At 46.4% G+C, this 21,074-nt stretch overlaps 5 protein-coding genes across 5 annotated transcripts; 3 read left to right on the plus strand and 2 right to left on the minus strand.

The window, feature by feature from the left end:
* Nucleotides 1-7,780: 7,780 nt before the first annotated feature.
* On the plus strand, nt 7,781-8,710 carry flbD (putative MYB family conidiophore development protein FlbD; the record flags this gene model as incomplete). The annotated part of the gene is made up of 1 exon (XM_057244929.1): nt 7,781-8,710. The coding sequence occupies one exon, from the start codon at nt 7,781-7,783 to the stop codon at nt 8,708-8,710; it is 930 nt and encodes a 309-aa protein (XP_057093192.1).
* Nucleotides 8,711-12,453: 3,743 nt separating this feature from the next.
* N7529_009403 (putative glycosyl hydrolase) lies at nt 12,454-14,487 on the minus strand (the record flags this gene model as incomplete). The annotated part of the gene is made up of 2 exons (XM_057244930.1): nt 12,454-13,535; nt 13,608-14,487. The coding sequence occupies 2 exons, from the start codon at nt 14,485-14,487 to the stop codon at nt 12,454-12,456; spliced, it is 1,962 nt and encodes a 653-aa protein (XP_057093193.1).
* A 1,866-nt stretch (nt 14,488-16,353) lies between these two features.
* Nucleotides 16,354-17,735, plus strand: N7529_009404 (NCBP3 domain-containing protein; the record flags this gene model as incomplete). Its single annotated transcript, XM_057244931.1, has 2 exons — nt 16,354-16,455; nt 16,512-17,735. The coding sequence occupies 2 exons, from the start codon at nt 16,354-16,356 to the stop codon at nt 17,733-17,735; spliced, it is 1,326 nt and encodes a 441-aa protein (XP_057093194.1).
* A 444-nt stretch (nt 17,736-18,179) lies between these two features.
* N7529_009405 (uncharacterized protein) lies at nt 18,180-19,760 on the plus strand (the record flags this gene model as incomplete). Its single annotated transcript, XM_057244932.1, has 2 exons — nt 18,180-18,438; nt 18,544-19,760. The coding sequence occupies 2 exons, from the start codon at nt 18,180-18,182 to the stop codon at nt 19,758-19,760; spliced, it is 1,476 nt and encodes a 491-aa protein (XP_057093195.1).
* Nucleotides 19,761-20,356: 596 nt separating this feature from the next.
* N7529_009406 (60S ribosomal protein eL29) lies at nt 20,357-20,987 on the minus strand. Its single transcript, XM_057244933.1, has 4 exons — nt 20,939-20,987; nt 20,795-20,846; nt 20,466-20,568; nt 20,357-20,414 (listed from the first exon to the last, which is right to left on the minus strand). Exons 1-4 carry the CDS (start codon nt 20,943-20,945, stop codon nt 20,379-20,381), a joined length of 198 nt encoding a protein of 65 aa, XP_057093196.1. The 5' UTR covers nt 20,946-20,987; the 3' UTR covers nt 20,357-20,378.
* Between the last annotated feature and the right edge of the window lie 87 nt (nt 20,988-21,074).

Here is a 21,074-nt window from a genome sequence, read left to right on the forward strand (position 1 = left end):
TTATTTTGATTCAGGTCTAAAAACCGTTGTTCACTGAATGCTACAAGATGCCAGGTTCTTGTGCTGAGGCTGAGTTCTCAAGAGAACTTCTTGTAGATACAGATACAGTCAAGGGCAGTATGAAGATTTTGAATTGATGAACTGTAAACGATGGGGAAGAAGGAGAGAGAGAGAGCTGGAGAGAACTATCCATCTATATGAAAGTGTGTAGGATACTATCCCATAACATCTCAGCAGCGTTCGATCAGCCTATTACCTGCCAATGACAAGCAACCTCTTCTACCGAACTCAAGCTAGAGTAGAAGGCGCCTAGATAGCAACAGCTATGCTAGATTTTATCCGCTTGAAGTCTGGTACTGATGGTGCATAAATCTGAGATGCAGCATATAGTGACTGTGTCTTGATCCAAGTTCGCCGGGGATGAATCGCACTTCTCACCACGGCAATGATACTGGCGGGTGTGCTTCTCTCTTCATGGTATGAATATCCAATCAAGAAGAAAACTCAATTTCGTATAAATCATCCTTTGTGTTATTACTTGTCGTGCGGCTTGAGACTTAGTTTAAACACAGATTGGAGTCATTATCTGGTCCTGTCAATAGAATTGTGGAAATGTCAGAAGAGATGAGCAAGCATCATAACTGAAAGGATAGATGATGTGAGTGGCGATTGTTTGCTTGCTTCTTTGCTCTCTTTTTCTCGCACGTGGAAGTCCGGCTGATCTCGAACCCCTACTTTGTTTCCGTCAGGAACGTGCCGAGGCTGTTGCTCGCTGCAGCAGGATCTCAAACTTGTCGGTTAGACCTTGTGCAATATCTACAGGTTGCGGGTCTAGAATGTGAACCTGCAGGGACAATAACACTCAGGTCTAGTCAAGAACCCGATTTCCGAGCCGGTTACCCATCCTGTGAGGCAGGGTTTTTGAGGACCTTCTTTCCCGAACGACACGCCTAAGTCCACAGGTGAGAAACTCGTATAAGACGAGCAATGCAGGAACACATCATGCAACTGCATGAATTGAGTTTCTTACACGCATAGACAACGCAGTTGAGCCCTGGGGGCTTACGAAGCTGGCCACATGGAAGCACGAACCTTTGAAGCCTCCTCATACACTCTCCAAGACTAAGTATGAAAGTAAAGCAGCATCAGGCTACTCATGTCTATCATGCCTGTTTCACAATTGACTGTATGCAACGTGATAGCAGCATTATGAACTACACGTTGCAGACGCATCTAGATAGAAATTTACCAAGCAAGTATCAGTCACATTCAACGATAATACACAGCCTGGTACTTTTTAATCCCCGTTTTACTGTATACAGTAGTGCCAGGCACAACCCTGTCCCCAGTATGCAGTTGATATCTCTCACAACGCCTATTAGATGTCCGATGTGTTCCCCGAGATAAGACAATGAGAGCCAAGACAACGATTTACCACCCGACGCAAGGCAAAGATATGGCCTGTTGAGGACACCCGGGGTTCTATCTCTACATATTGGTAGGATTATAGCGTTGAACGCTAAGGCAATGCCTCTCTTTCTCATTGCTCTGAATTTTGATCTTTTGACTCTATATTCTGATAACGCCTCGATCCCTAGGCACCAAGGTACCGCACGCAGGGTGACACATCAACTCCCTAAGTAACGAACTATTAAACCCAAAGCATCCGAGCCGTGAGAAAGAGACCAATCCCACGCACTCCGCGCATGACGGCTGAATCAGGATATCTGCATACAAGCGAAAGCATATGCATGCGCACATTGCACAGTACAACGAGAATATAACTGGACAGGGAAATGACAAGGGTTCCAGGTCAAGCCAGCCGACCACATCGGTATCCATGGCTGGTGCTAGTCTAGGTCTGTATCTCCACAGGACATGTAACCAGCCATACAGTATGGCCGATACGGCATGGCAATTGTCACATGCGGGATTTTTGATTCAATGTAAGACATGCGCATAGCCGTCGTTTTATCGGCCTGCGAGCTGCAAGTTTCCAGACGAGCTCCCACATGGCCCTGTCCACGAGCGTCGGGGATTTATTAAAATTCGGAACAGGGACAGGGGTATCTATTTGTTTGCAGCAGAGATGGAAGTTATACAATACTATCATACAATATTATAATACAATAGATATTGAAGAGTGCAGAAGTGGATAACTCGACATGTAAGAATCTCTAATGATGCACCATGCATAAACTAGTTGATCAACCGATGAACCTTAACCTCTTGAGTCAGGAAACCAAAAACAAATCCGCCTTGGCCTTTTCTCTTAACTCGTGCCCCCCTTGAGCGGAAATCCCTTACTTCAACCTCGTTGTCGTTGCCGTCTCGGCCAAGTAAGCCCGTTCGCTTCGTAACTCCCACGAGAGAACCATGCAGCCTAGACCCCATGTGCGGCATCATATCCCCATATGGAAAATGGTTACAGAGTATAGTGATCGGTTAGAGGAATCCGGTATAGCTGAGCTGAGCTGGTCATGCGGTGATGTGACTGGTATGGTTCGGGTGGAGGTGCGCCACGGAGATTCTTTGGCGCTGGATCGGTCGATTAGCCGCTGCACATTGATTTATTAATTTACAATTTACATTGTATTTTTCTAGGGCTTTTGGTTTGTTAAATGGTTAAAATGGCAGTTATTAAAAACTTTGACCTTGGAATTGAATAGTGAAATCTACGTTTGGTGGTGTAGAGCGAGGTGGCTTTAGATGCATCGGCGTCGGGAATATATATCGCACAACGTATACAGAGTACTACGTAAGATATTGTATGGAACCTGGATGTGGCAATACATGAATGGACTATTTGGGCATAAGATTCGTTAAATGTTCTTGTTTAAGAACGATTACTTTTTTACTCGATATTTGTATATATTGTTATGACTCTGCGTAGGGAAAGACTATTAATTAGGCAATTGCTATACTTAGACACAGAGCATATAAGCTCATAGCTTCAAGTCGAACACTTGGACTAGGCACGTGCCTCGTTTGAAGTAAACAATAAATCTATTTGTAATTTTCACGTCTTGGATATAATCCCACAATATTGTAGACGATAAAACGCAAGATCTCCTCAATCTTGGGCCTTTTGATCATCTGGAACCTGAATTTGCCGGAAACGCCCTCGCAAAAACGATCCCAATCAGGGCAAGGTACTTTAGTGAGTCAAGCCTCAAACGGGATGACCGTTGGGTGACGCGCTTTCTCACTCTGCAAGCCCACTTCCTAGTCTCACCATAGCGCCCCTGAAACGAGGCTCAAAAAAGGAAAAAAAAGGGGCTAGAAGGGCAGAACTTGGTTTCCGCCCCCATCATCGTTTCATGCCTATTTCCATACGGGAAATGCTTGGACTTGGTGTGGGTTCTAGATATTTCGTATAGAAATTTGCTGTGGTTTTTGCCGTGGACGGGCAGGAACTGCTCCGTTCAGGTTCCACTTTGATACTCATGGCCCCTCTTCGCCTCCCGGGTCATGCAGGTGTCTAGAAAGAGTGCTGCTATGACCAACTCAGAAGACGGGTTTTGTTTCTTAATTTTCTTGATTTTTCTTAAAAGACTTGGTTTAAGTTTCTTTGTACCAGTGACTTGGGAAAAAGAAAGCATCAAATAATTACCAGAACACAGAATCAAAGAAACCTCTAATAAAGAAATAGTTATATACCAATCAGCTGGGTTCTTTGTCCCTTTGCCGTGGGACGATTGAGTTTAGACCAGATAGATAGGGTTGGCGTTGGGGTTTGTCGTCATGTTGTGTGGGATTATTGGTTAATATTGAATAGTTCATATTGGTACTTACACATGAAACCATAACCCGGAAGCTTCAGAGTTAGTGAACTGGATCTTCCTCGGACGGTTCACAGGGCGGGGCCCTGAATATGGCCCGTTCTCTCCGTACTCCATACGTAAACTGCTTCGGTCAAGCTTGGAGCCCGAGTGAGACGTTCTGATACGCTATAATACCGGGTTCCTGAATGTAGTATATAGTACATACAATATCGATACAACATACCATATGGATATAGAAATAAATAGTGTATAAGTATATTGGTAGATACATATGTCGTTCAATAGTGAACTAGTTAAGTGTACGAACGTTTCAATCTAGATCCCGTTAAGAAAGTCAGTACAGTGTGACAGCCTTGGCCCAAACGGTTTCCCACAGATCGGGCACCATGGGAGTGGTCCCCGAGATGTAAAGCCCGAGAAGGTGGCCCACCAATCACCGACGCAGGCCGCGGTGTCAGCAAATTCAAATTCAAATTCAAATTCAAAATTCGAATCCCCTCTATGTATGCATGCATACTTCAGTGTCAACCGTCTATCACTTCATCGTATTCATGTACTACACTACTACTGTAACCCCGGAGACTACGGGTTAAATCCTTATTATTCCTTTGCAATGATATATGGCGTACATGTACCTAGACAATCCTGGAACTGTATCTATACAATGGTATCTACAAGATGTACGATCTAGCAATCCACACCTTGTGTGGCCATGATACAACATATCATAAAAGTACAGCTACCTAAAAGGGTAATAACTAGACGACATGAGCTAGTGTTGACCCAATATTTACATCTACAACCAATTATATAACTAAAAATGAGACTGAGTTATTCACAGCTATACGTGGTAGTTTCTCCATCTCACTCTAACTATCATAAACATAAACTAAATAAAAAAAATAACAGCATCAAGAATCGAAATGATATCAAGCCCTAACACGTGACTCAAACGGCGGAAAAGGGGGTGACAGGAACCGCTCGTGCTCGGACCTTTCCTGCAAAGCCATGCGTGAGAGGCCCGACAGTCAGGAAACAGCTGCGAGACCGTTCGCTCCACTTTTACTGTTCAAGTTTCTTTGTACGAAGTATATACATTGTACTTTTTAGGCTTTAGATATCATTGTGATATATGAAGTAATCCTAGAAACTCTGAGGTCCATTGTCCCCTTTCTTTGATTCTATATCTCTAGCTCTATCCCCTTACAATCAGACTCAGTATCAAACATTCAATCTAAATCTCGAGGCGTGCACGGGACTTTGATCAGCGATGATCCCTGCAGACCGACAAGGATCTATCTCAAATACTTGCCGTGTCTCTGATTGGCGAGACTATTGTCTATGTTGAGTAAACAGTAAAGGGAAAAAAGAAAAGAAACAAACAAAAAGAATTGAAAAAAAAGAGGTGACAGGTCAAATCTCGGGTATACCCTAGTCGATATTGCATCCCAAGACGACGGGTTCATCCTTTCAGCAACGGCTTTTCCCAGGAATATGGAAATCCGATCTGACTGTCCACACACGAGGCCTTGTCCACATGGCTACACAAAAGGTCATGGTATCTCAACACATACCTACAATGTAGAATATAGGATGTAGAATACTGTTTCACACCCCGGACTTGAATTTATCATTAAAAAAGGGGTGAATACAATATTGTAGATTAATGTCTCGTTTCTCCACAACGTCTCTATAGATAGATATAGGGAGGTTGTCATGGCGGTAAATCATTAATCTATATACTACTAGTATATACGTTGTAGACGCGGTACAAGATTCTATACGATTCGTACGACATCTCCAGCTCCATCTCCAGCTCCAGCTCCAGTGTGAAATAGATTAAATCCAATAGAATAGATTAAAGATTTACGAGCGACGCATACCCGCAGCTTATCTCTACCCGAAGTAGTAAGCTCGCTAACAATGACAAATACCTGGGGACCAATAAGAACGCTAGTTGACATAAGGATGTATGCACGTAAGGCCCTGAGAGTACCTTGTATGGTAATTTTGCCATATATACCTAATTACGTAGTATTTACACAGTTACCGTTTACCACTGGACTGGGAAAAAAAGCAAAAAAAAGGTGTGGCTTGCGTTTCAACGGTTTCCACCGGTGGAGATCTCAGCTGCGACATGCCTAACCAGGTAGTCTGGAAACTTCGCACACGTCGATCCTTCCCTCGATCCCGATCGCCTTCTGATGCATCCATCGTTTCTTTTTGGTACGCCATTGTTTAGACCGGAAATAGTTTGTTGAAGGGACGGGAAATAGATTGACCTATACGGATTCGACCACGGAAGCTATACGTTAGGTACACAATATGGAGCTAGCTAAGCTATAGACGTGACGTCCCGTGTCTTTGCCGACTGTATGTATATTTATATTGATTAATTATTAAATTTCTGATCTACATCTGCCACTGACAGTTGGCAGGTGGCCCCTGCTTTGTGTTTTCCTATTTTGTATGTCCGGAATTGCATTCCGTACAGTATATTGTGTACACCATTGTAGATTCAATTTCTATTTACATACTTACATAGGTATATTCTCTAAGCGAACGTTGATCTTCACTGGGCATCCACAGAATGGAATATTTGGAACATTTCACTTTCAAGATCATAGTACATTGTATATAACTATCAATATGGATATGATCATTGTTAACGCTGCAAGGTAACACAAAAAAGGGGAGTTCTCTCAAAAAGCCAATAGTTCAAATAAAAGTGAAATCTGAAATTCAAAACTCGATCCATTTAATCTGTTCGGTGTTGTTCGGGGGTCGAAGCTTCCTGTCATCGAACGGAGCCACCGATTTCCCCATACTATTGAAGCCACACAAAAAAGGATATGACAATAAGAGTTACCGAGAAAGAAAAAAAAAGGGAAATAAACAGAAACCTCATCTTCACGGACAGAGCCCGAGTAGAATTTGTCAATGATCCTGACCAAGTCCACCTTAGATCCACATAGTGGATCAGGGCAGGGCAGAGCTCAAGGAGCAACCCCGATTTCGCCAATTGTATTTCGGTATTGACCGATTGCACATGGATCGGAAATCATCGAGCTCTAGTGTTGTGCATGGGCATGGCTGGCTGAAAAAGAATCTACGTCTAACCGCTTGTCACTCGGAAGCCAGATCTACCCCTGGCTTTTTTGTTCGCTTCTTTCTTGTTGACCCCTGTTCTGTGGATATGGTTATTCATGGTCCATGGTTTGTGGTATTATAATGTGCTTTTCGAATATGGGTTGGAGACAGTATGGATGAGGAGACATAATTTATTTTCATTCTGTTCATATCTCATATTCACATTTGTTTACATTTCTATACTTCCATACTTGCTGCTATACTTCTATATAGATTAATACTATACATTCTACGGAGTATACAGTATGAACTATATAAGTTCTCAATTAGCCTACTGTACCTCTCAAAAAAATCAAAACTAACACCTAAATTGGATGATTTGGAATTCCAGAAACGGGGCTCAGGGTCGATCACTCCGATCTTTTTTTCCCTTCTATTTTCCTTTTTTTTTCTTTTCCTTCAGCCCGGATTCCCGGGTCGTACTGACGATCCCAACGGAGCATTTTTCTTCCCCCACGATCTATTAGATTACAATAGTGCGTATTATAGATTTAAATAATTTAATATTTCAAATATGTAATATACAATAATAAATATTATATTACATATATTATATATTATTTTATATACATAAACAAGAATAAATAATAAAAATAACGTATTGTTCCGAACTGTCAGCTCCGAGATCTTGGATCGTGATCTTCTTCCCATAGCGGGACCTGGTTAGTATTTTCTTTTGGATCCGTTCCCCTGGTACACTTCCATTTCTTTAAGTACTTCTCCCCTTCCTGAGGTACTTCTCTCTTATATCTATTCTCTACACATCATCTCACCACTATCACCATCACCATCACCATATCACCACCCTCACCACACCTCTACAACTTTACACTTCAAACTATATAATGCCTCCCTCACATCGCCGTGGACCCTGGGTCCCAGAGGAAGATCAACTTCTTACTCAACTGGTCCGCGAACAAGGCCCTAACAACTGGGTTCGCATCTCGCAACACATGCACTATCGTTCACCAAAGCAATGTCGGGAGCGTTTCCACCAAAATCTTAAGCCTTCCCTGAACAGGGAACCTATTTCAGCCGATGAAGGTCTAATGATCGAGCGCATGGTCAACGAAATGGGGAAACGCTGGGCAGAGATTGCTCGCCGCCTCGGCAATCGCAGCGACAATGCCGTCAAAAACTGGTGGAATGGCAGCATGAACCGCAAGAAGCGCGGTCTCTCAACTCCTACCACCTCCCGCACATACTCCGGCCGCATCGAGGCCCCCTACACCCGCGCCTCGATGATTAGCCCTTCTCGCTCTTCCTCTCGCCCATCATGGACAGATTCCATCGAATCTGCCATTTCTGAACAGTTCTCCCACTCGCGCAGAGAGTCCATGGCTTCTATCCGCCAGCTCTCTCCCATCTACACTCTTCCTTCTATCAACCGACCGATCGAAACCCCTCTCACCTCGCCTGTTTTCTCGGACGTCTCCAACGCAACCTCCTGCGAGCCGCCATCCATGGTCTCAGACCACAACTCCGTCTGCTCCTCTTCGCCCCGCACGATTCCCTCTCCGCAGCTCCTGCCTCTGCCAGTCGACCTGCGCTCGCAGTATGAGAGCCGGATGCCAAGCGTGCACGTTGTCGAGGACTCACCCAGCTACCCTGCTCGCTCGCTAGAGTCTCTTTCTGAGATCGCCTCTAAACGCTGGATGGCCCACCAGCCTACCATGGCTTCATGGCACCAGCCAACTGACTTGCCCAAGCCCTGGATGCCCAGAGCTGAGCCCGCTCGTGATACCCGTATGGGTGTGAACAGCCTGCTCAACTAAAAAATCAAAAGGAAATCCACACCTTCCACATTCCCCTACATTATCATGATTCACGAGTCTCATTTCTCACCCTTTGTTTATAATCATTTTCCTACTGTTCTATACTTTTGATTCCCCTTTGCGCTCGGGTCTCTGAAACCCTGTTGTACATTTTGTTAAAAGCTTCGCGCTTTCTTTGTGTTTATTGGGAGCTATTACGATTTCCTTTTGTATACTCTTAATGTGTATTACCATGATACGGATCAAAAACTTGCCACTGTTGGGCTCACCCTCTCAAATTCTGTAATTGCTGTGTTTTTTTAACATTATTTTCTGGAACCCGGACCCTGTCTACATTTGGGATGGCAAAATACCCTGCTTATAGCAATTATTACAATTTGAGACTAATATTTAACAACGACCAAAATCCATTTAGACTATACTATGCTATCCCTTGGTACTGTGGAACCACAAATACTATAGTTGTACACGTAAGTACCAACCAGAACAGGGAATGAAACCTGCACCCTTCAACCGTTTAACCCCCCCCCCCCCCCCCCCTTTGCACGGGTCCCCATGAGGAATGCGCCACCAGACACGCCGTGCTCACGAGGACAGACGCAAGGGAGGCAAGGCCGGATTTGGGACTTTGGGCCTAAGCACGGAAGCAAGGACCCACCGGTTTGTCTGACAAGAGGTTAGATGGAATGGTTGGACAAGGATGGCCAATTATTTCATTATGATCCTTTGCCCTGGTATATGTGGACGTCCTAGCAAGGACAAGCATGTTATGTAAAAGGAAAGGAAACCCCGTGCTCTGGCCATGTGTCCAGACCAGGCCGAAGATAGCAATGACAAAGAACAAAGACCAAACGCAAAACGTAATGCGTAGTACCTACATATACGGGTGCATGGTGCAGCATGAACCTAATGACTGACAAGCCGATCATTTCATGTTCCTGTATGATGGGCCCGTTTGGGAAAAGTCTAAAGAGGGTTCATGGATCAAACGGCCAGCCCGATCTGTAAGATTCACCAAAACGCCTCTATACAACGCTAGCGCCAGCGCCAGCACCAGCGGATAAACCCGATCTAACACAGACAGAACCTGGACAACTTGCAAAGCAAACCCACGACACTACCATATTCCCGCCTACCCGCCTTCTTTGTATCTATGTACATGTATGTATGTAACATGGAGCCAGCCTCGGCAAGCGCAAACGGGATGGGAACTGGACTGGAACTACCAATCAGCAGCGCAGCATCCGAGGCTGGTCAGTGGCGGGATGAACGGCGGGGCTGTGAAGTGGGGGGATTGGATTCGATTGGTTGGATTTTCATGGATCTGGAGTTCGTGCATGTGTAAATACACGGTGTTTTTTAATTTCTTACGCCCGGCATGCTTTTCCGCTACCCCCGTTGGGCGTAGGATCGGGCTTTGGCCGTTGGGAGGTAATATTTTTTGTTTGGGGTATGGTTTAAGTGGCTGCGTGTCTTGGGTGTTCTTGTTCTGGTTTGTAGTTTTGTAAGGTTTGAGGTATCTACGTATTGGTGTTATCTTTTGGCCTTATTCCTGTTTTGAGGCCTTGCATATATGCAAATGCAACACAAACCATGATCGATCAAGATCATTTATTAGTTATATACCATAATCTATGATATCGAATTGTCTAAGATTCATATCAGCTCCACATTAGACAGGAATACACTCCGTACAATATTGTGCAATATATCAGCCAGCCATGTTCATGATCACACGGCATTGTGCGGCTCGACTATTGAAGTGATGGGTGCTTGTGTACCATTTGCCGACCAAGATCTGCGAATCAGATCCCGTAGATGGTCATTCAGAGTGATCAACTACAAGATTGTAATCAATAGCCGGGAGATTAATACATTAATCAGTGCAATCAACATACAAAGTATCAAAATCGACCCTAGTCGACATTGGCATTGTGAGATCTGCAAGCTATTTGGAATATTTTAGCTTAACTCCCGCTGCATCTGCATAGTACTTTGGGCGTACGGTGTGCACAGCAGCACAAACATGAATGTAAAGGGGAGTGGATCGAGCGGGACGCGGACCGTGGAAACTCACACGGGAGAAAACTCTGATGTCATTTCACGGTTTTTATTATGTTGCTTTTCTTTTGACAAATATTTACTGCAATGTACAAGTATATTGTACACGCATATGCACAATGATTCTAGCAAGCCTTGAATTTGCACACCCGGAAAACGACCGGGAAACTCTAGTGATACAGCTCCAAGGCAGATCAACCCAAACAGAGTTCAATCGAATGCCGCTAGCTGCTTTGACCACTACCGGGCACCTGCGACGAAAAGGAGAAAACGAAAAACGGCGCCAAGCCCAGATCTGATCGTTAACTGAAACAAGCCGTTGGCATCGCTTCGCTGGTGTGGGTACACTCGGTCCATGGGAAGGCTTAGGATGGGTCAGGGGTATACCCTCATTTTGTGACAGCTAAAATCCACAGAGAAGTTTCAGGTGCGTACTGTGTTTGTACACCATCTATCGGTGGTTCAACGACTCAACGGTAGATACCGACGCTATAAGTACCGACTATATGTACACTCGTATGTACGGAGTATATATCGATCCATTAGTGCAACTTGCCGTTGGGTACCAAGCCACCGGAACCGATCGACAGCCACATATCCCTGTTGAGTACTCTAGACGCCCAATTTTGAGGTCCCCGATCGAGATCGCAATCTAGGGACGTCATTGCATTGATACATGTTCCAGTAATATGGATCCTATGTGGTATAGGATAATTCTTTGTAGTAAGAACTCTTGATCATATAGTATGTATGTAGGAGTAGGTACATATGTACCTAGCTATCGAGACCCATGACACCGATCACAGATCACAGGTTCGTAAATGCCAACTTGTACTCCACATGTACTATCGATTTCGAGTTTTGATTGGGTTAACGGAGAATCTCGGTGTAACAACACACTAAACTCAAAACAGCCTTAGCGTCAAAAGGTACCGGTCTGTCGGTTTGAACCTCCCCTGAATCGGTTTTCCCGAATGCCTCAATTTTCGAGCTCTACCAAGTTCTAGACATCTCCATTTGCCATATTGGGAGCTGGGGCCGGTGGGCGGTGTTGCCGGGATTCTGTCAGGAGCGGCAGGTCACGGCATATTGTTAGCTTGAATCCTGGTCTTCCTTTTCTCCATCCAGGGATCTTCATTTGTTTTGCTTTTGGGGTTCTTTTCTTCTTAGGGGCAATACCGAGTTCACAATTCCAAGGTCCGCGTGATACCTCATTCCAGTGATTTGAGTTTTGGATCCGCATAAGTGGAGTTTGTGCGTTGGTCGTGCTTTTGTGGCTGCCTTGGGCATCAATGTTTACGCCAGGAGTAACTATACGATGTTGACATGTAGATTGATTAGGGGTATTTATGGTGGCAATTTTGGAGAATCTATTGAGGGCCTTCCTAATGCAGCATCGGTGCTTGACGGGGTATATCCCTGGACAAGTTTTGGGATTCGGAGGTTCGGCCCTAAGGAAGTCCGGTTGATTTCTAGTACCAACTTGGAAGGAGATAACAAAAAGACTTGATACTATTCCCATGCGACCGACGATTGGTAAATTGATACCATCGCTCAAAAAAGGGGAATGGAAAAGGAGTGAACGACATCTTGACCCAAGTAGGAAGAAGAGCAATCTGATATGACCCAGAAAGAAGACGATGCGTTGTGGTAAGCCCTATGTTCGAAGCTCCAACGGCCATTTACTGGCGGATGAAGACAGGCATACTCTCAATCGGACACTCAACCTCAATATCCCGACCTCCGTCAAATACCTGAGTCCCATCCCACAGCCTCCACGATGCCCCAGCCGGCAGATAGACCATGGTCTTTCGCTGCCCTGGCTCCAATACAGGCACCACCAAATACTTGGCCCCAAACATATAATGCGTCTCAACGTCCCAAGCCCTCTTATCTCCAGGGAACTCATAGAACAAAGTCCTCATGACCGGCGTCCCCTTCTCATGAGCCTCACGCATCAACCCACGTGTATACTCTCTCATCTCCTCCCTGATCCCAATATACCTCTTACAAACCTCATATACCTTATCGCCATAGGACCAAATCTCATTATCCGCCCCGCTAGCCGTAGGCATGCCCTCAGGCTTCGGCTCGCGATCACCATGAAGCCTCATAACGGGACAGAAAGCACCCCACTGGAACCACCTGGTAAACAGCTCCCGAAAAGCAGGATCATCAGGATTCCCACCATGGAAGCCGCCGATATCCGTCGTCCACCACGGAATCCCCGCAAGGCCCATATTCAAGCCCGCCGCCAGCTGGTTCCGGAACGAGCTCCACGAAGACGCGATATCGCCGCTCCAAACGAGCGCCCCGTACTTCTGGCTCCCGGCCCAAGCACAGCGCAGTAAGTTGACGATGTTGCTCTGCCCTTCTGCTGCCATGCCCTCATAGAAACCGCGGGCGTATTCTTTCGGGTAGATATTGCCGATTTGGAGATTGCTGCCGGCTTGGTAGCGGTATATGTCGAAGTCGTAGATCGAGTATTCCGGTTCTGCTTCGTCGAGCCAGAACACTTTGATGCCTTTGTCGTAGTAGTTCTTTTTGGCTTGTGCCCAGACGAATTCTCTGGCGGAGGGGTTCGTTGCATCGAAATGGGTTACGTCGCCGTCGCATTGCATTGCGACGCGCATGCCGCGGTCGTGGCGGATTAAGAGACCTTTTTCGAGCATTTCGGGGAAGTTCGTGGATGCGTTTTCGACGGTTGGCCAGATTGAGACCATTAGTTCGACTTTGAGCTCTTTGAGCTCTTTGATCATGGCATCTGAATATGTCGTCAGTGGACTTGTCATATAACAAGACGAAGAGACAATTGAAACATGATTGTTCAACTCACCAGGATCAGGCCAAAACTCGGGATCAAAGCTCCATTCACCCTGGTGCTTCCAATGGAAGAAATCAACAACAATCAGATCCAAAGGCACATTGCGACGCCGATACTCACGCGCAATGTCAAGCAGCTGTTCCTGATTCCAGTAGCGGAGCTTACATTGCCAGAAGCCAAGGCCGTATTCCGGCATCATAGGTACATAGCCCGTGACCTTAGCATAGGCCTCCTCAATCTCAGCGGGGGTATCGCCCGCCACAACCCAGTAGTCCAATGCCTTGGTCGAATAGGCCTCGAAGCTCATAACATTCGTTCCTAGAACAGCCCGCCCGATGCCGGGGTTATTCCATAAAAAGCCGTAGCCAAGAGAGGAAACCGCAAAGGGGACGCTGGCCTGGGAGTTACGGTGGGCTAGTTCGAGATCTGATCCTTTGAGATTGAGGTAGGGCTGTTGATACTGGCCCATGCCGAAGATTTTCTCTTGTTGATCCAGAGACTCGAATCGCATTGTTAGGTGGTAGTCGCCGCCTAGGATTGGGCGCAGCTCGCGAGCTTCAATTGTCAAGGCGCTGCATTTTGGGTCCTTGGGGTCTTGTCGGTGGCGGGCATATTCTTCTAGCAGTTTTTTACCGTTCGAGTCGTAGATTATTATCTTACCGCGGCGGGAAACGGTTGCTTTGATTTTGCCATTGGAGATGCTTGCTTCCTGGTCGAATATTTTGATTGTTGGGTTTGGAGTGGATGGCTTAGAGGAGAGGGCCCAATCTTCAGTTGGAATTGAGGCTTGCCTGGTTGCTCGTATACGGAAGGCGTGTTCTCCCCATGGTTGAATCCAGAGGATGTGGTCGTCGAAACGGAAGATGAGTTTGTCGTCCTCGGCATATAGCATTTTGAAAGGACGTGGACTTGAGGAGGTTGCTGTTGTCAACACAGCAAAGCTCGAGGTTATTTATTCTAGACAAACAAATAGTCCAGTTCAAAACGCTGGATTAAGTATCGGAAAGAGGGAATGTACCCCTCACCATGCAATACGGATGCCGAAACATGGCTATTTTTGAACAATTGACGTAGTTCCACAGCAGGAAGTACAAGAAGCAAGTATCATTTGCTGGAGAGCTGCTGGAGCTCGCGGATACATTGCGGTGGAGATGCTTGCCTTTAAACGCCTTTGTATCATAGGTAGCATATGCTGCAAGATTAGCCTAAAGCCGTACTTCCAAATGCATCACGGACACGTCTCCGTCTGACCAAAAAAGGACTGAGATTTTGATTGGGTGATATTCCCAAATGGACGATAAAAGATAATATTAAATGGACGTAAGGGTCATTCAATCCCGTCTTCTATAGAGTGGGCATTACAACTGTTAACAGTAAAATGTAAGAGCGATGCCAGAGATCAGAATTGAGAGATGAAGTGATGTCTGATTTCAGTCTTGCTCACATATGTCATACAATTGTGTCAGTGACCTGTATAACCCATAGATTTCTTTCACCTCTGTTGCCAAAAGTACGCCGAACATTTTCGATGTCTACATTGGTCGTCCATGTGCAGAATTGATGGTTGGGACACAAAACTCAACGTAAAAACCGGCATAGTAATTTCGCTCATAGTATCTATGCTCCCATGCCGTATGCCACAACATGTCTATATTTGCAATTTCCAATGTAATCCAAAGTAGAAGACAATATGTTGTTTAAGCGTAGTGTAGTATAAGAAAGTGTGGCTGTAACTTACCAAGCAAAGGTAGAAAAAGAAAGCTATCGAGGCGAATCAAAAAGGCCCGAAATAATTTTGAAGACTTGCTGAGGTTTCGATACCACTCTGCAAGATAAGCAAGAAGCATAGTCTATGTTAAGGGGAAGTTGTTGCCATTATCAATATGATGATTTACCAGCTTCGTCAGCGTATTCTCGGCCCTGCTATTGTGGCTCCGGTAGAGTGTACTGTTTGATATATTGCCGTTGCTATGGCTAGCACGTAGACTGCAATTTAGGTCTTCTTGCTCTCTGTCCCAGACCCTCAGCATGTTCGTGCCATCGAGGCAGATTTTGATGAGATTTTGATGGCACTCATCTCATCCTGCGGAAAACTAAATAGTACGATATGACGCAGTATGATCCAAAGACTCTTGCATTATTGACCCGATGGTGGTATGGAAATCCTACTGGAGATCTTACAGACCTTACGAAGGCACTGAACCCTAGTTCGAAAGCGTCCTTCATAGTTTTAGTATGAAATCTTGTTGTCTATAAAAGAGGTCAATTCACATTATCCAAATACGAAAGTAATCTTTATAAATTGAGTGAAACTGAATATCAGATGTTTTCAATTGACAATATAGAGAAACTGATTATTGACGTAGCAGGATAAAATCCGTCTCAGTTGTCGGTTTTTAGACACTGAGTCTTTGTGAGCATAACTAGCAACACCTTTCCAAAGAAAGTGACGCACTTAACGAGTATTCAGTTGGCTCATTACGTTTCAAGTTGAAGATAGCTCACTTCATAGAGAAAATGCGCCAAAATGCCAATATAAAAGCAAGTGCCTAACCAAGAGATGAAATGAAGTAACTGACTGTAGAGCAAGTTCAGAGTTACCGTTCCCCGGAAAAATGACGCTAGTCCTGATCGGGATAGCGAGTGCTCGAGCTGCCGCGGGCGATTTTCACCTTTCGTGTTGGTTCCTACATCGTACCCTTTGCTCCTTACTATTTAATCATTGATTGAGATCTGACTTCTCTTTCACACATCCAAAATGGCGCTCAACGGGACTGCAGTTCCTGTCGCAGACATGGACATTGACATGGATCTTGACCTCGGACCTGAGCCTGAACCAGAACTCGAATCCATTCAGCTGGTGAGTGCTGTGGATTGCATCGAATTCACTGATAACTAACATATGTCGGACACTAGGATCAAACACAAACCTCGAACCAGGATAATACTCTTGACCCTCTCACGGAGGAAGCGGTCTACGAAAAGGTGCACGTTCGCGGGGTCGATGAAATGACCACAGAGAATATAAAACAATTTGCTCGTGAATGTTCTGGCCAGGAGCCAGTGCGCATTGAATGGATTGACGACACTTCCGCCAACATCATCTACCCCTCCACCGAAATCGGCCTCCAAGCTCTGGCAGCCTTCACCCAAGTCCCTGAAGAAGAAGACGCGTCTTCCTTGCCTCCTCTGCGTCTCCGATCTGCGAAGCTCTTCCCATCCCATCCCGACTCCGTCATACAAGTTCGATCGGCTGTCAAGTCTGACCGCAAGCAAGCACGCGCTCATGAAAAGAGTCGCTTCTACCTCATGCACCCCGAACACGACCCTCGGGAACGTCTGCGACAAGAATTCAAGGACAGGCGGCACAGTGAGGATTCAGGAGATGGCAATTACAGCAGACGCAGATTTGATGATCGGGAGCACCGACGCCGCCGAGATCGGGATGACGACGACAACTTCAATGCCGACATGTACGGCGACGATGTGGGTTCCAGTAACTCCGGACGACAGCGGAGAGGCCGCGGCCATGGTCCGAGAGAACTCTTCCCAGGAGAAGAAGACCGAGCGAGTGGACGCCTCCGTAATCGCAGTGCATCACCGGGACGAGACACACTGGAGGAGCAACTCCAGGCCAATAAAAGTGGTCGAGATGACAGCCGGCGGTTCCGGGACAGGTCGCCGCGCCATTCTCGCCCGAAAAAAGATCTCTTCGCAGGTGACGGCGACGCGCCAGGAAACCGTGAGCTTTTCCCGAACAAGCCGGCCTCCAGCTATATCAAGAAGGAGCTATTCCCTATCAAACCCAGCCACCATCGTCGCTCGGATGCGCTTGACGCATCCCGTCCTTCAGGAAACTCGGAGAACAGGCGCCAAAGCAACATCGAACTTTTCCCTGATTCCGATGAGGGCGCCCGCATCCGCGGTGCAGCCGGCGCAGCCGGCGAAGATCAAGGGTATGCCATCCGCGGCGGTGCATCGCAAGGCCTGTCAATCAAAGGCAGGGGATCTTCCGTGCGCGAACTGTTTCCTTCCAAATTCGACCATGGGACCAACAACAATGCCGGAAAGGAATTGTTTTCCGACACGTTAGAGGGACGTGGTGGTCGTCGACGTCGGGCCGAGGATATGTTCAGCTGAGGGGACGAAACAGCATCAATGGATGAAAGTGCATTGTCGTTATTGTTAGTACTTCATGGGTAGCATGGGTAGCCGGCGTTTTGCGAAATGGAATGGGGAACTAGTTTGTTTGATAGGAATTTCATAATCACACATACTCTGCTCTGCGTTGATCTGTCAAGTCTCCTAGCGAAGTAAATAGCCTGGAAACCGCTTATATTAGATGAATTCCGCTATATATTCACGATCGAAAAAGATATTTAAAAAAAACAAACAAAAACAAAGTTGAGATGGAGACAAAACTTATGTAGAAAGCGTATAGGAATGTAAAAAAAGTCCAATTGATACTTTCAAGTCATGACAATCCAGTATAGCTGGAAAATTGGATGTATAGAAAGAGTAGCGGTACTAGTCGCGCGTGCCACGTCCTGTTCTCCTTCGCCGCACTCCGCATGAAAAGCAACCATGGCTCCCTCCGCAGCAATAGATGCTCTAACGAGCATTCTTGTCGCACGTTTTCTACGCAGCTATGACTATGCCGAAACATTGGAGGCATTTATCCGCGAGGCTGGCCTTGATGCCGACGCGGGGCAGAGCTCAGGCGACGACACCGATGAATGGACTATCCAGAGCCTGCTCGAGGAAAAGAAAAAATATGATCAAAATGTGAATTTTGAGCGATACGGTGAAGAGAATCAACAGTCGACTCTATGGAGCGAACCAGGTAAGTGCTAGTTTATTCTGTTCTGCTGGCCCGCTGCTAGTAATGGGTTTTCATAACAGGTTGTTCCTGCGATTGATATGTCTTCATGATCTGACAAGCTCTTAGCACCGTCAAAGCCTGTAGTTGTCCAGGCACCCACATCGGCGAATCCTCTTGCTGTATCTGTGGAGCAATGGCAATGGCAGAAGCCTGGCGACGAAGACGCAGCGCAGTCCTATATTATCTCTACGGGTTCAGACAAACAAGTCCATCTATTTAATACGAAAGAAGGCAATGCCGTCGTCTCATCCTTATCGAATCTATCTGATTCACCTGTTCTGTCATTCGTGTCAATCCTTCAAGGCCGATATTGTCTCATGACCAACATGTCCGGCAAGCTGATTCTCCAGTATCAGTCTCAAACACTGGACAGCAGGAAGGACCATAAAAAGTACGCGGTGAAGGTAGTCGCCCACCAAGATAGGACTGATCAATCCAAGTGGTGGGTTGCCACCGCTGGCTGGGACGAGATGGTTATCCTTTATTGTCTCAATATCCCGGAAGGCGATGCATCAACCCTGAAGATCGGCGAACCATTTGCGCGCATTAAGATCGAGTCAAACCCACAATCACTCTTGTTCGTACCGCACGTGGACACAAACGAGCTTTCACTTCTCGTCTCACGCGAAGACTCGCCCCAGATCTACTACTATGAAGTCAAAGCAACCAACGAACCTGACAGCGAGGGCGATGGCGATGGCGAACCCGTAATGTCACCCCGAGGAGCTCCGCTTGTGGGACAACAGAGCCTAGCTCCCCGTTCCAATTCCTGGGGTGCGTTTTCGCCCGCGCATATGGTTCTCAGCCCACACGACCCCAGTCTCCTGGCCGTGGCTACTACATCCTCGCTTCATCTGAAGGTCATGATCGTGCGCCTGCTATTTCCACGCGACCCACCAAAAGTCGAGCTAGATTTTTCTGCTCAAACATCACAAGCGGCTGATGTGATGGAGCTCCTGTCAATTACAAACCGCGAGGATGCCGCCATTCTCGTGCAGGCAAATACGTTCGCGCCGCAGACCGCTTACTCTACGCCGCAGCTGGCATGGCGGCCTGACGGGTCTGGAGTGTGGGTGAATGGTGACGACGGCGTTGTTCGTGGCATAGAGACCAAGACTGGAAAGGTTGTTGCTCTGCTGAAGGGTGGTCATGTAGAGGGCTGCAAGGTGCGGACTGTTTGGTCGGGATATGTTACTGTTCCTCAAGAAGGGGGTGATCTAGTGCGTGAGGAATGGGTTATTAGTGGTGGATTTGATAAAAGGTTGATTATCTGGAAAGTATGACGGCTGTCGTCAAGGTCCAGAGTCTACTCACAGTGGTACCGTGCAAACAAGGAAAATAAAAGCGAATGTGAATCAGATGCAAATAAATTGAATTGAGCATGGGTATGTAAAATTGACTGTTACGGTTTACGGAATGTAGTCCTCCTGACTATGAACCCTGTCGCGATCGAAAAGAATCAAGACAGGATGTATAGCAATCGAAGACCTGGGGGTCGATCTTGGCACGTTAAGAAAAAATCCTTCAGCAATCGCGCATGAGAAAAGCACGCAGCTGTACACACATATGCCGTTTGGGGAAAGGGAAAGAAAAGGGGAAAAAAGAGTCTAAGCTCTCGGGCCGCAACACGGTCGAAGTCGAACCCTCGAGACTGGGAAAGAAAAGAGGATATAGCAGAAGAGATTCCGCTTGGGAAAGTGGCACCGCTGTGCACATCGAATTAAGCCTGTTGATTTCTCGATATCAAATCAAACAACTCGAGACTCGCGTAAGGAATAAGCAGAAACCAGGCCTATTCGACACAGCGGACCGTCCTTGATCGTCGCACACGTTATGTTCACTGAACCTGCGCGTTCGAGTTGCGTTTCATGTTTCCCATTTTTTTTAAGACTGTTCATAATCTATGCGACCTCACGCTTTCCCTCCTTGCGCTCCTTCTGTTCAATGGATTAGTATTCGTTATTGGATGATTCGGCTGTGCAACGTACAAGGGCCTTCATGGTGCCGTGGAGAGCGTGACGGTGGTTGCGGCGGAACTTGGGGTCAACACCCTTGAGGGAGGGGTAACGGTTGGTCTTGGGCTTCTTGATACTGTTCGAGGAGATATATCAGCGACTCGGTTCTGGTGCAGAGTGGTGGATAGGGGCGTATGGAGTTGAGGAAATGATCCGAGCAAATATTCGAGATATGACCCAAATTATCACACCGAACAAATCATTCAACACTGCCATCCGGCCCCCAAATCCATAGCTTCGTTCGTGGAAAAGCGAAATTGTGTAACGGTAAGACGATCGAGGATTCTCAAGGGCAAACGTACCCGTTACGGTGAGCCTTCTGGCTGTTGTGGTGCTGGGACGCGTTCTTGGACTCTGTGGGTGAAAATCATGTCAGCGACATCGCCTTTTTCTCTTTCGCCAGCTTGCAAGCGAGTCGAAATCGTAGATTCGAAGGTAAAACGTACTGGCCATCTTGTCGGATGTTGTCGCTGATTGACGGTGAAATGGATGGGGAGGAGAGGGAACTGGAGACGTCAGTCCTAAGAGGCTCGGCTAGGGCTCACGTTTGTGGGATCTCGCTTATCGGGCGGTGTACATACT

The sequence above is a fragment of the Penicillium soppii genome (assembly GCF_028829465.1).
Source record: "Penicillium soppii strain IBT 18220 chromosome Unknown utg000007l, whole genome shotgun sequence".
In the NCBI taxonomy this organism is placed as follows: domain Eukaryota; kingdom Fungi; phylum Ascomycota; class Eurotiomycetes; order Eurotiales; family Aspergillaceae; genus Penicillium; species Penicillium soppii.

Coding starts and splice junctions, on each gene's coding strand:
- N7529_009406 (XM_057244933.1), bottom strand. Junction 20,569..20,794: donor CAGAAGGCTCACCGTAACGG/GTACGTTTGCCC, acceptor CTCCTCGAACAG/TATCAAGAAGCCCAAGACCA. Junction 20,415..20,465: donor ACGGCACCATGAAGGCCCTT/GTACGTTGCACA, acceptor TCCATTGAACAG/AAGGAGCGCAAGGAGGGAAA.